The sequence below is a fragment of the Quercus robur genome, chromosome 12, assembly GCF_932294415.1.
Source record: "Quercus robur chromosome 12, dhQueRobu3.1, whole genome shotgun sequence".
In the NCBI taxonomy this organism is placed as follows: Eukaryota; Viridiplantae; Streptophyta; class Magnoliopsida; order Fagales; family Fagaceae; genus Quercus; species Quercus robur.
Window position 1 is genome coordinate 39113717 of NC_065545.1, and position 14776 is coordinate 39128492.

Here is a 14776-nt window from a genome sequence, read left to right on the forward strand (position 1 = left end):
AAGATTCGTTGGTTGTAGTCAATTTAATGTAAGTAACAATTACATTGTTGTATTTGAATTGAGTTGAATTGAATTATTAGTTGTGATTAATTGTGAACTGTGAAATTAATTGTTATAATTGTAATGCTCAGGTTGGTCCCAAATGTGGCTTCTTTCAGTGGGTGGATAACGAAACTTATAAGAGTGACCGTGAAAGGATAAGTATGCTTGAGAATGAATTACAGCTTGCAAATCAGAGAGAAATGACAACTAAGGAAATGGAAGAAAGATGTAACCGGAGGGAAAGAGAAACTCATGAGCTTTATGTAGAAATTAGAGAGAAACTTAAGAGAGTTAGAGAGAGTGAGAGATTGTACAAGATAACATTAGTTTTGTCATGGTTATTTTTCATTTTTGTAATGTTGTTGTTGTGTTTTGCCTCAGTGAACAATAATGTAAGAGCGAGGAACCTTAATCTGCCATGATGCTTGGTGGGATGTTGAAATGTTATTGGGTAATTGAAATGGAAAGTGTTGTTTTTGTGCAAATATTGTTTAGTATAATTTTTTTATTTCTTTTTACTTCATCCTGTGATTGATATATATTGGCACAAAGTGTTATGTGGAAATGTTAATAACATAATAACTTGAATGGAACATGTTGGTTCCATATATACGCCTGTGTCAATGCACACCTGCCTATAAATGGAACATGTTTTACACATATACATGATTTGTTGCACACCTGCCTATAAATGGAACATGTTTTACACAGACACAGGATTTGTTGTGTGAATACATACACCTGTGTAAATCCACCAAAAGAACAAGACAAGAAAAACAGAGTCCACCAAAAGCACAAGACAAGCACAACACAACAAAATACTTTATCCTATTTCAATGCACATTAACATTAATAAAAGTGAAGAGTCATTGAGCACATCCTGTGACTTCACAAAATAAAAGAAGAGCAACCTATTCAGTGACTTTACAAAATAAAAGTGGAGACATTAACAAAGTTTTATGTCACATGCATACAAAATTGCCAACATTGTTTTTGGCACATCTTGTGACTTTACACATCTTCCAATTAAAACCCACCAACTAGTCCACTAGTGCTCAGACATACATATTTCCAACCAAAATTGCCAATATTGTTTTTGACACTTGACATATACATTAAACAAGTGAACTATAACAAAAAAAATTGTTGAAACTTTAACATCTTCCAAGTTGTCATTTACTACTTTAGGTGCCCTTGCCAGCTGCATTCTTGCCCTTTCCATCAACTGGTTGAAACTTTCTGCCTTTAAACCCCCTAGCAGATGCACTTGGCTGCATAACCAAAATCCAACAGTTAGCAAGATGATCCAACAATAGCAAGTAAGAGGAAAAATATAAACAAAATAGAATAAGCCAGAGGTGCCTGAGATGGTAAAGAATCTCATGTCTCTCTAGGGGTATGGAAGCTTGGTTGTGAGGATGAAGAGAACCAGTTAGCCTTAGATCTAGTTGCAGGTTGAGTTGCAGCCTCAGATCTATTGTTTGGTGCAGGTTGAGATGCAGTTTGACCAAAAGCTCTGTATGCACTCTGAGATCTAACACTTGGTGGCTGAGATGCAGTTTGAGGTGTTGCAGTCTGCTTTGTTTTTGTAGATTTACTTCCTTGTGCCTACAAAAAGGGTAGTACAAGTTACACACACGAAATACTTGAGGAAATGAATATAGTTCAAAGCATGGAAATACTTACAGCTGCTGATTTAGCAAGTCTATCTCTTCTCTGCCATGGAGTTTCACCAGTGATGCCTGCCTTGCACCCTCTTGCATTATGTCCTTCTTTCTTGCACTTCCCACACTTGATTGTCTTGTTCATCCTAGAAACTCTATAAAGGTTCCTTGGCTCTTCAGGATCTCTTTTTCTTTACTTTGGTGGTCTGCCAGGTGGTTTATACACATGAGGAGCAACAGGAGCAGGTTGGTTAGTCTTAACCCACTCAGACTGGCCAGGCATTGGCTGTATTATCTCTTTGTATGTTTCAGCAAATGCCTCTTTTAAGTAACAAGGATGCACATAGTCCTCCACTTTCTCCAGGTTCTTAACAATAGCAGAGATCCCATGTTTGCAGGGAAGTCCTGTCAAATCCCAAATCCTACAGCTGCATGCTTTCTTAGCCAAGTCAACCACATGTCTCTCACGACCATTATCAACCTTATACATGAAGCTGCCTGCTGGAGTAGCACTGAAAGGTATAGATTCATGTTTTAACTTCTCTAATTTGTCTTGAATATTAGGACAAACTTTTCCAGTGTATTTTGCTATACCTCTCATCTTTTTGTATTGTTTGGTCATGAGCCTAACTCTAATCCACTCCAACATTGCTAAAATTGGCTTATCCCTAGCTTCTAAAATCATGGCATTAAAAGACTCACTCAAGTTATTAGCTAAACAATCACACAAAGCTCTACTACTAAAGTGAGACTTAGACCATTGTGCAGGGTTGATGTCAGCAAGATACTCACATGCCTTGACATCCAAATCCTTCATTTCCTGCATTCTTCTTTCAAACTCCCTGACTGTTGTGGCTCCAGCACATCTCCACAGTGCATCCTTCAACTCCAAGCCCCTATGATCCACTTTGAAATTATTATAGATATGCTTCACACAATATCTATGCTCACAAGTTGGGAACAGCATCTCAATTGCAGGTATAAGGCCCTTATACAAGTTACAAAACAGAACAAGTAAATATGTTAGTACAATTGTTACAAAACAACATCTTTGTTACAAAACAGCATCTCAATTATTATTGAACTTTAAAAATGTCTACTAAATATGTTAGTACAATTGTAGGTCATACCTTTTGTCTATCACTGATAAAAACCAGATTAAGTTGCTCTAGATCCCCAATGTCATCTGAAAACTGTTGCAGAAACCATACCCATGAATCTTTGTTTTCTTGCTCAACAACAGCAAATGCAACTGGGAAAATATTGTCATTTGTATCTCTAGCTATGACAGAAAGTATTTGCCCCCCAATCTGCCTTTCAAGTGGCACCCATCTAAACCAATAATTGGTCTACAACCTCCCAAAAACCTAAGTTTTTGTGCATTATACCTAATATACATTCTCTTAAATTTCGGCTGTGCATTTTCATCTTCCATTTCAGTTTGCAAAATAACCCTACTTCCTTTATCAGTCAATCTTATCATCTCTGCATAATCCCTAAGTTTCCCATATTGCAGCTGTTCATCCCCAGTAACCAAGTCAGTAGCTTTCCTTTTTGCCCTATACACTTGACTGTAACTTATGTCAACTTCAAGTGCTTGCTTCACATGATGTTGAACACCAGCCACTTTCCAATTGGGGTTTTTGTCAAACTCCTGCATAAACTTCTTTGCAACATAAGTTGAAGTCACTTGGCTGTGTTTGAAGGATCTAGGGCAAGTGCACTCCGGATTGAATGTTTTTATTTGGAATGTCAACTCTTCAGGTAGTTGAGATGCATAACACCTCCATCCACATTCATTGATACAATAAACCGATATCTTCTTCTTCTCATTCAGCTTGAACTTGATATTTACTGGCTTCTTTATCGCATATTCCCTCAATGCCTCCCTAAATACTTTAGAGTTTGGAAACTTCATTCCTTTCCTTAACTCTGGCTTTCTCATGTCAGTTTGGACATTAAACTCAGGTTCTTTTGCAGCTGGTGCTGGCTGATCATCATCAGACCCTACTAGACTTTCCATGTCATCTTCAAGAGGTGGGTCAATCCATTCACCCTCTTCAAGAGGTGGGTCATTGTCAGCTGCAGTATTCCTATGTGGGGCTGCATACACATGTACATCCTCATGGGTAGATGACTCATCATCTCCTTCAGAGGGCCTATGTGGGGTTGCATGTGTAGATGGCCCATCATCTCCTTCAGAGGGCCTATGTGGGGCTGCACGTGTAGATGGCCCATCATTTACATTTCCAAAAACATCATCATCAAAATCTGGCCCCTCAAACCCTTCCTCTAACCAATCAATATCACCTCCTTCAGCATCCACATTACCTCCTTCATGCACCTCATGCACATCATCATCACTCTCACTCACCTCATGCACATCATCATCATCATTTGCTACTTCCTCATTACCAAATGGTTGTTCAACAGCGAGTGGCTCCTCACCACCCTCAACATATAGTGTTATCTTATATGTAGGCCATGCAGCATGGATCTCACACATATAAACAACATCATCATCTTCATTTATAAGCCTTAACCCTTGCTCCAAATTACCTCCAGGAATAAGATAATGATATCTACTTGTACTAAGTGCCCCCACATCACAACAAATATCTTGTATTTCAAAATAACTAAGTCTATCTGGGTCAACATTATCAACAAAAGAAGTACTACCTCCTAAATATACCAAATCTGGGTTCCACACAAACTGCCCACCATGATGAATCTCAAAATTGAATACTAAGTCAGCCATCTGCATGTAAAACACAACAGAATAAATGAAGATGATAAAACTTATAAATGAAAGATGATCAAAGCCTTAAAGCATACATATAAAATTGAGGCATCTAGTTCTATTGTTAATAAAGACTCAATACCTATATGGATAAGAGTAGTAATAAGAGCAGCACCATTAGTTAACTGGTCGATTATTATCACAAACTTATTTCAAAACAGAATTGAGCAAACAAGAGAACTCAGAATGCAGTTGGACTTATTTTAAAAATGCATATATAACCATCCAGCTTATATCATAATTGACTGAATAATTATTTCAATAAAATCATGAGCATTATTCAACTTTTAAAGGGAATGGAGGGTTTTTAGTTCACTGGTCCATTAGTTCACTGGTCAAATTCATAATTAGTTCACTGGTCCATTAGACACTAACTATAACATGCTGTCTACAACAGACTCAACCAGTAACATTCTAATTAATCTGAAAATCAGAACCAATGATCAATTTGGTAACAGAAGCAGTAAATCAAACTGATTTCAAATTGACAGAAGCAGTAACCAATGATCAAACTGATTTCAATTTGGTAACATTCCACAAAAACAATTAAACAATACAAATCACGGCAGAGAGAAAGCCTACAACAGAACAATCATGAGCATGATCGGGTGAGGGAGAGGCGGGTAATACTAAACAGAACAATCATCAAAGCCTACAACATACAAAAATGAGGAGCAACTGTAAAAACAAAATTGGGTTTCAGCTGGAAATTTCTCCGACTCTGTAAAAAAAAAAAAAAAAAAGGATTTTTAAAACCCACCACCGGCACCGGCATTTTAAAACCCACCACTGGCATTTTAAAATCCACCGGCATTTTAAGACCCAATTTAGAACCCTAGATTTCAAAGATTAAAACGCAAAATCCTAATCTACCGCAACGGCTGAACAGAACAGAGGCAATAATCTTGATCCTCCTCAAATCGGTTTGCATGCACGACCTCAAGCTTTCAAATCCCAGTCAAGTGAAGCGAAGCGCGATACCCAGGAGTGAGTCTTCCTGCCACAGTTAAACGAAGAAGCCGTCTTCGTCGGTTCGGTTTGCACGAACGATGGGAGTGAGTGAGTGATTTTGAGTGATTCTTGGGAGTGACACTCAGTGATTTTTGGTGAGCAAGAGTGACCGAATGGGAAATGGGAGTAACTTTTCAACTATTTCTTACGTTAACGGTGAAGGGGGAGTGAGTGAGTGATTTTGAGTGATTTTGAGTGATTTTTGGGAGTGACACTGAGTGATTTTTGGTGAGTAAGCGGGATGAGAGTGACTGAGTAGTTTTTGGAAAAGAGACTGTTTTGATCTGGATGGGAGTGACCTTTGATCTATTTCTTATGTTAGAGTAACGGTGAGGGAGAGGTGGGCACACGGCACATAGACGGAGATAATCACAGGTGGGCAAAGTGTCAAAATTCAAACCACGGGTAGGCACTTAGAATTAGAGGTAAACCACAGGTGGGTAATGTGTAATTATCCCTTTATAATATCTAAATTACCCTTTCTACCCTAATTTAGCCTCTCCATTTTCTTTTCCTCCACAATTGATATCAAGCTTGAAGTAATCAAACCATCAATGGGTTTTGAAGATTTATATCACACATTTGGGTGAGCCGTTCACTTTGATGGGAAATAATAATGATCCAATTGTGCTACTTTATTAAACTTTGAAGAATTTGTCAAGTTCTTCTCAATGTTGATGGGAAATTAATATTGATGGTGTTATAAAAAACGCCAACTCCTAAGCTTGTCCATATGGCTCGTCCTAAGGAAATGATGGATGTCAAACGGCTTATCCGTCCAAGGTAAGCTTGTGCGTCCATAAAGTCAGTTGGACGAACTCCCTGCGTCCTGAACATGTTGGAGCTACTTCTGTTTTCTTGTCAGGCTACAAACCATTCCCCTAATAAACGGTTGTGGAAGACAGATCCCAAAAAAAATTTAACTTCCTTGGTGGTTATGGAAGTTGCCTTCGAACTCCACAACGGTAGGAGAGGAAACTGCCTCAGACAAGCACTATATAAGGGCTCTTCTACGGGAAGGTAAAGCATTCAGACATTTTTTCCATACAAATTGGAATTCTGAAAATACTAACTTTACCATTGGAGGATTCTTGGCCGGTCTTCCCGGTCTCCTCTGACTTTGTGTTCATCTTTTCAGGATATTCCAAGTAATACAAATCAACGTCCGAGACATTCAGCCTTACTGATTTCCTTGTGTTCATTAGTAGGCGCCGTCTGTGGGAAAAGTTTTGTTAGATTTTATTTGAGTTCTACAATTCCTTTCTCTGACAAAAAGGCTGCAATGGTTTAGACTAGATTGAGGGCTACCAGCCCAGGCCATCAAGAAAGTAGGGATGCTTCTAGCCATCCCCATTGCGATCGTCAATCTGCCCCTGCCATGCAACCATCCTCTGTTCATGTGCAATCCATGGCAGCCGCTATGGCAGAGTTAACTCGCCAGAACCAAGAACTGACAAGAGAGATTAATCTTAGGAGGCAACGACATGAGGCATATGGGAAAGAACAAGAGCAGAGCCAGGGAGATGGAAGAAATGCTGTGCCTGAAAGTCAATCAAGGGGGACCACATCAAGAAGGGTGCCACACTTGGAGAGAGAGATCGACCAGATGAGGAAAGTTATGGATGAGATAAGGGAGAACATGAGAAGAACAAATCCTGTAGAGGATCTAGTTCACTGCACAGATTCCCCTTTCACGGCTTCCATCAATGGTCACCCCTTGCCTCCAAAATTCAAGATGCCTTCCTTGGATTCATATGATGGAGCGCGCCGGACTTAGTTCTAACAAATGACAAATTCACTTGTTATTGTCATTGATACTACAGTAGTTCAAAATAAACTATGCATCGCGCTGGACTTAGTTATAATACATATTTTAAATTTAAATTAACATATTTACATATAAGAAATAAAATATAAAGGAAATGTTACTCGGATTGTCGATATATTTTTGCGTGTGAAGCATGTTGGAGAATTTACCAATTTGACATACATTATTGAACTCCAGCAGTTGAACGATTATCATTTCATCTCCAAGATGAACATACCATCACTTTTACAGACAATCAACGAGCTAGAAACGTTATAAACAGGTATGACATTGGAAGAGCTATTATTGCTCAACTTTTATATTATATATAATTTAATATAAAACAAAGCTATAAATTTTTGAGATATTTATAAAACAAAAAACTTTAGTTAAATCTATATTCATTACATTTTTGAGATCATACAAATTTATGATTCCATTTAATAATATCTTTCTTTTACACAGGGAAGGCATAGACAGAACAGTGTTTACTGAGTGGATGCAAATGAATTCAGTAAATGAAGAAGCAAGATCACTGACTTATGCTGAATTCCCAACAAAATTTGTATGGAGCAAGCAGCAAAAACAATGGAGGCCAAGAAAATCAGGTAAAACTATAAAACAACACCACTTTCCCTAAAAAAGACATCGTTTTGTTGTCAGTGGTTGTTAATGGCCTAGGGAGGGAGCCGTCGCCCTGGCTTTTTAAATTTCTTACCCTCTCCCCTATTTTATTAATAAAACCTTTTTATTTTGTATAAATTTTTAATTAGATTTAAATTTTATTCTATATTTAAACATTATATTAATTTATTATCAAATCATATTATTTTAAATGGTTGATATATATATATATATATATGTATATAATAGATTCTCAAAAAAAATATATATATATATATATATATATATATAATCATAATAAATTTTCTATTAATAATCATCATAATTGTCAATTTTATATTAAAAGCTAAAAGTAAAAGAAAGAGAAATTGATATTTTATTAAACCATTAGGTGCATTTCATGGGTTACCAAGTACTAACTAGTTTTTAACAAATATACGGAGAGTGTTTATATTATTATAATTTAAAAAGTCTTGAGTTTAAATCCATAATAAATTTTTAAAAAAAATCGTATAATTAAATTTTTTATTTTTGGACATAAAAGATAGATAGGGTATACTAATAAATATTCAAAGGAAGGAAAGTTTGGTTCCTAGTTATTGACTTATTGTTAACTAGGAACCAACACATAAATGGACAACCCCATTGACCATACTTGAACTATATAACCCTAACAGCACAATGTTTCGCACCATATCTTCACCAGCATGATCCAGATTTCTTCAAAATTTATTAACAAACTAAACATAAAGTAACTCATGATCAAGCTAGCCATTGCAACTATCCAAGATATAAGCGATCTTACAAGAAGTATAGCTGGATGACTTTTGATGTTTCAAAGATTCATTAATTAACATTGTCACATATTTTCTTTCAGAAAATGCATTTATGCGCAATGTGCACCATGCCTCACGGACACATTTACAATTATGTTCTCTCAAGCTGTCGAGAATAAGAAATTTCCAGTCTCTAGATCACACTTCAAATCATTCAATTTGCATCAACTCATAACCATTTCAAAAACATGGATTTCGATCACTCATAGTTGAAACAACCTACTTAGAAGCAACAATTGCACCAAAAAAATTGATTGCAGAACAAAGTATCAACACTTCCCTTAATTTATACATGCGCTATCCAATTCTCAGATATACACGAGAGTAAGAAATTATCCACCTAAAACTCAAAAGTAATAGGCACAACAAATTATATAAATGCCGTGCATGAGGTTATATACAATACTACAGTGTACTCTACTTTGCAGGAAGTTATATATAAAGAAAATGCTAAAATCACATATTATTTTATAATATTTTTATAATTTTCAACCTTCAAGGTCCTCAGGTTGTGCTTCTGATGGAGACAACTCAAACAAGAAGGTTTAGAAAGAGTATGCTTTATATCACAAATGGAGAATGCCTTTTGTGTGGATAGAATAAGAATGAGTGGAGGCTTGGCACTATATTATGGGATTCATATTGTAATGTGTAATTGAAGTCTTTATGAAAGAGCCATAAAAACGCAATCATGACTGAAAAGAATGCAGTTTCATGGCAATTAACTGGTATCTATGAACTGTGAAGGACAAGGAGGGGGGAACCAAGAAGCAAGTGGCAGATGGCAAATTTTCATAAGGTGTTGGATGATTGCAGATTAAGGGACATAGGTTTCAAAGGTGCTCAATTCACATGGTGTATGTTAGACTTAACTGTGGGATAGCTAATTTAAGAATGGTGTGATCTTTTCCGTCATTTTGAAGTTCAATATTTGAGTGTTTCAAGTTCTAATCATATGACGATTGGAATGTGTCCAATAAATAAATTAAACAACCCAGAGACCACAATATTCTTTACAACTAGAAGGATGGTTTAGAGCAAGGGAAATGAAGCTTGCCAAAGCTCTCCAATCCATGGCCTAGCCTACTTCCCTAGCCAATCTATGCTTTGGAATATTTAAAAGCTAACTCTAGTTAGGGTCGGAGCTAGGATTTTTTGTTTGGGGGGCCGAATTTTGGTATTAATATATTAGTTTTGAGTCAAGATAAACCATCCTACACATGCATAAACGTACATACACAAATATAAACATTAATATTTTGATACTAAAGTAGCTCATAATTTATAAATATATTGTATATAAAATTAACAACTTTCAAATATATATATTCGCAAGATAATTTTTTAGGGGAACTTATTGTAGTAGACCTTTTTGGTTAAATTGGGTTGGGCTGTCTCCTGCGGTATATGGCCCGAGTGTTCTGGATATGGGAGTTGAGACCAGTCCAATTGGAACTCAACTTGGTCCGGCTTGTGCACAAACTATGCCTTATCTGCCAGGAACACGCTTGCGGCGGGCAGAACTGTTTAAGTGAATTGCGACAGGCAGACATGATAATAATAATAAAATCAAATACTTTGAGATCTTTATTAAGGTGAACAGATAAACCTCGTTTAAGGAAAGATAACCATTGTTTTAATAGCAATCATTTTATAAGAAAAGTGAAAGGGAACAAGTGAGTGGTATGTGAGCTCAGGGAGATCTTGCCGTAGAAATTAATCACTTTGAGGGAAGTGGACCTGAATGGTTGGCACCCAAGAACATCTTTCGTTTCCGGCAGAGGGCAGGATTTTGAGAGGGAGAGAGGGAATGAACCTATTGTTGCATGCCTGTCGTCCTCACTCTCTATCTTTTTTCTCTCATTCCTTTCTAATATTCCCTTTTTTTCTTATCTTTTTTTCTTTTCTGAATCCTTGTTTCTATTTCCTAGTTTTCAAGTTTTCAAATACCGTAGTGCTTACTGTTGTTGTTATGTCCCCTTTCCTGTACACGGCAAGGGCCTCTTTATAATGCCTACCATGACCGGATTTTACTATTTTAGCCCTTAACCACCTTTGTCTGATCTGGGTGTACCTGCCGACCACCACTGGTCCGACTGTGAGCCACTCCCCATCGTCAGACAAAAGAAGGCTATTTTGTTTATTTGTCTGCCGTGGCACCCTTTCTTGCTACGGTGTGGGTGCCTTCTCTCTCCCTATCCCTTATGGCATGCACCTAGTGGTTCTAGCTCAGTTTTGCCTGTTTGGGTGGTGTGTCATCCCAGCAGGACACTTCCCCCAAAAGAGCCCTAGTAGGAACCTCAAAATAGGTTTTCCCCTTTCCCCACCACCAAACCATACCCCCTTACCTCTGACCCATGACCTCACCATGTCCTATATTGGTTGGGTACAGGTTGGTGGAGTCTAGGCCTTGCGCGTGCCTCTCTTCCATGTATGTCCAAAATCTACCTGCTGCTCATGCGTCTGCAGTGGTTGGTCTGCACAGTCTGCCGTCCATTCTTGACCATTTTCTGGTTTCCCTTTCCTTTATGGCTTGCCCTATTTGGGGCTGGGCCTTACTTAATGGTGGGCTTTGCTTTTTCCTTAACCCACCCTTCTTCTTACTACTATCTCCTGCCATATCACTCTATCATTTATGCTGCGGAGTTTGTTTTGTTTCAATCTGGCTGGACCCCTTTAGGCCTGCCGTTTATTCTTCCCCTAATGGCCCAACAAGACCATTGGTTCTTGTGTTACATTACTAGCGGGCTCCTGTATCCCATTTGTTTTCCCTTGGGCATTCCAGGCCCGTTTGCTTTCCTTGGGCTTCCTCGGCCCTTTTCCTAACTTCGCATCACCATGGGCTTTCACTGAATTCTTTGGGCTTCCCCAGTCCAATTACGTTATTCCTCATCCTTGGGGTTCATGGGCTTGCCATCAACCCCTTACTTTCTTTGTTTTCATTACTTTGGACCTACCGCGACCCATTCTCACTTTTCCACATCATATACTGTCCATGATTTGCTTTTTTTCTCTTTTCGGGCTCCTTTAAGCCCATTTACCTCCTCAAGACCCATTTATTTATCTCATAGGCCTGTGATCCATTATTCCTGCCGCTTGGGCTTAATGGGTTTTCTATCCGTTTGCCAACCCCTTTCTGTCGGTGCTACTGGGCTTTTCCCTTCCACTTGGGCTTCCGAAAAGGCCATCAACATTTAGCCCCCTGAACATATGAAGCATTCCTGCGGTTCATATGTGAATAAAAACTCCTCTGCCTTTCCTGTCTTTCCATCTTCTTTTCTTTTGTGGGCTTTTTGAACGGTGGTCCCTACCTTACAAACACACAAACACGCACATATATATATATTCCTGTCGTGAATAGTGTTGTCTCTTTGGATTTCCCAACTTGGCAGTTATTTTGAAACACAGCAGTCGTTTCATTAATTTCACCCTGTTTCTGATGGCTAACCCGTCGCCTCCTTTCGTGCCGACATTAATGACCTGGGTATTTAAGAAGGAGTCCCTCTGTAATCCAAATACAAACTCCTTCCTTCTTTCCAGAACTCTCTTTCCGCTCTCCCTTTCCTCTCTGTTTCCTCTTCCTCAAATACCTCATTCATCCTTTCCGACCAAATTTCTTCACAATGATGCCGATGAAGAGCCAGAGCTCCTCCCACCGTAAAGGAAAGGAAGTTATCTCCTATCCTCCCGCCGCACGTGGTGTAGATGAGGAGACGGTATACTCTGAGTTGGACCACTCTGACGAGGAAGAGACGGAGCGTGACCCAGACAGCGAGTGCGCTCCACTCATTGATCCCTGGCACGATGTTCATCCCCATTTCCCAAAGATTCCCGGCGATTATGTGCAGCCGCCACCACCAGGCCGTGTGTGGCTCTCCTTTTACCTGCAAAATATGGACATCTCCTGAGCTCCGTTGGCCTCTTTGATCCCCGATATAATCATTCGCCAGGGGACTTCGCTCCCTGTCCCCATCCATTTTGAGTTCGGGTCCGGTACTGCCTTGGGTTGGAGAGAGTGGATGGATAGTGAGTTATCTAACACTAGCTTCTTGCGGTGAGGTCACTGTGACCCTAGAAGATATGGCCAACCAGTTACTCCTTCCCATCCTTGGAGACATTGATCCTGCCACTTTAGAGTTTTTCCCGGAAGAAGAGGCTGTGGAAGCTGAGTTGAAGAGAAAGATGAGCGGGAACGCCAAGTTGTCTTACTGGGTTAGTTCTTCTTCTAAATTTTTTAAGTCTGCTCGCCACGCAGCTTTTGTTGCATTTTGGCTTTGCAAGTTTGTTTTTGGGTCCCACCCTCATTACGCCGTGAAACCTTTATATTTTCGCTTGGCCATTAAGATTTCTACTGGGGTTAGTCTGCCATTGGCCCCTATGTTCTTGGGGCATCTGTATGTTCAACTGGACATTCTGTGGAGTGATGAGAGCCAGGCAAGCTCCTGTCATATAGTCACCTCCTTTGTTCATAGTACTATTTTGCAACACCTGCTGTACTAGCGTTATGCTAAGCATTTGTCAAAATGTAGGCCCTCTCATTTTGCCAGAGATAAGTACCAGTCGTGTTCGCAGGCCATTACTGATTTTTGTGGCAGATTTGCGTCAGACTTTCCATTGGCCTTTCGCTGGGTTGGTCTGAAACCGATTGGCCATTCTACTGTTGAATCCTTTGATCAAGGTGTAGGATTTTCTTGGAGAGCTTATAGGAAATTGGGTACCGGTTATACATGTGTAGATTCTGCCATGGGTTTGTTTATTGATACCGCCGGGACTACCACTCCCATGACCGATTTTGATGAGACCAGAATCACTTACTTGGCGACCACCAATGCTGGGTGGTTGCCTTATTTGGCCGACGAAGGGATTAGATTTGTTCATTATCCTGCCAACCAAGTGAGAAGGCAATTCGGATTAGATCAGGACATCCCTAATGACCTTTCTTTTCTTATAGAGTCTCCCACCTCTGTCCGACCCTTTCTGCAGCCCACTGCCTTTGAATTTTGGAGTCAGCGTTTTGCCATAGTCACCGTCCCAGGTTCATTAAGGGAAGGTCTTTGTACCCCTGCCATGCATGGATATTGGTAGGCCATGATGACTTCGTTTGAAAAAGAGTTGATAGGTAGTCGTGGCTTCTCTCTCGTTCCTCCTGATGGGTTTAGCACAATTATTTTGGTCAATCCCCGGTTGCTTTTGCCTTCCAAGTCTGTATTAGCATATGCCAGGAAGCAGAACCGGTCTGGTATCTTCGAGTGGGATGAAGAGAAAAGAAGGTGGTATTGGCACACCGATGACTATCCTCCGGGCTGGGAGAAGAAAGTTAAAGTGATAAACATTCCTGTGCTGAGTAAGAAAGCTCCTGCCAAACTTAAGTCTGCGAGCAAGCCCAAACATGCCGCTCCACGACCATCTACAAATGCTCCCCCTTCTAGCAGAACACGAGGCAGCAAGAAAAAGACAGCTTCTCACCCTGCATCTACTACTGAGCGGAAAGTAAGTTACTTGTAATTCTGCCCTCTTTTTTTCTTTTATATACTTTTGAATTTCCTGCCGCTACACGTGTGCTGACTTTTCCTTTTAACTTTATCTTTTGTTTTCTTTTCCCCTTTGCAGTCTAAGCATAAGGAGGATGCATCAACCACCCGACCCATTTTACTTAATGAACCTGAGTTTGAGGTACATCTCCTTTTCTTTTCTTCTTCTCCCACCTCCTTTTTTCTTTCTTTGCATGCATTCCATCTGCCACATGCTCTTATTTGACTCATCTTCTTAAAAGTTCCTTTGATCATCACATTTTTTTCTTTTCTCTTCTAGGATGATCCTGAGCCTCTTTCTATATACCACCCTACGGCGGAGGAACTTTCTGCCTCTATGGGTGCACCTTTTGGAGGCTTTTTCGATGGGACTGACATAGTATTTGCAACACCTGTCTCTTATGCAACTGCACCCGGAGTTCCTGCTGAGGCTCCTAGCCTTCCCTCTGAGCCGATAAGGT

General features: G+C 39.5%; 1 protein-coding gene across 1 annotated transcript; it reads right to left on the minus strand.

Moving 5' to 3' along the window:
• Positions 1-1392: 1392 nt before the first annotated feature.
• LOC126710254 (uncharacterized) lies at positions 1393-2171 on the minus strand. The gene is made up of 2 exons (XM_050410636.1): positions 1729-2171; positions 1393-1650 (listed from the first exon to the last, which is right to left on the minus strand). The coding sequence occupies exons 1-2, from the start codon at positions 1849-1851 to the stop codon at positions 1423-1425; spliced, it is 351 nt and encodes a 116-aa protein (XP_050266593.1). The 5' UTR covers positions 1852-2171; the 3' UTR covers positions 1393-1422.
• Between the last annotated feature and the right edge of the window lie 12605 nt (positions 2172-14776).

Bases quoted from the DNA above. Each gene is read 5' to 3' on its own strand.
- LOC126710254 (XM_050410636.1), bottom strand. From the start codon at position 1,851: ATGAACAAGACAATCAAGTGTGGGAAGTGCAAGAAAGAAGGACATAAT. The intron at 1,651-1,728 runs GTAAGTATTTCC...CCCTTTTTGTAG, and splicing joins GACTTGCTAAATCAGCAGCT to GCACAAGGAAGTAAATCTAC.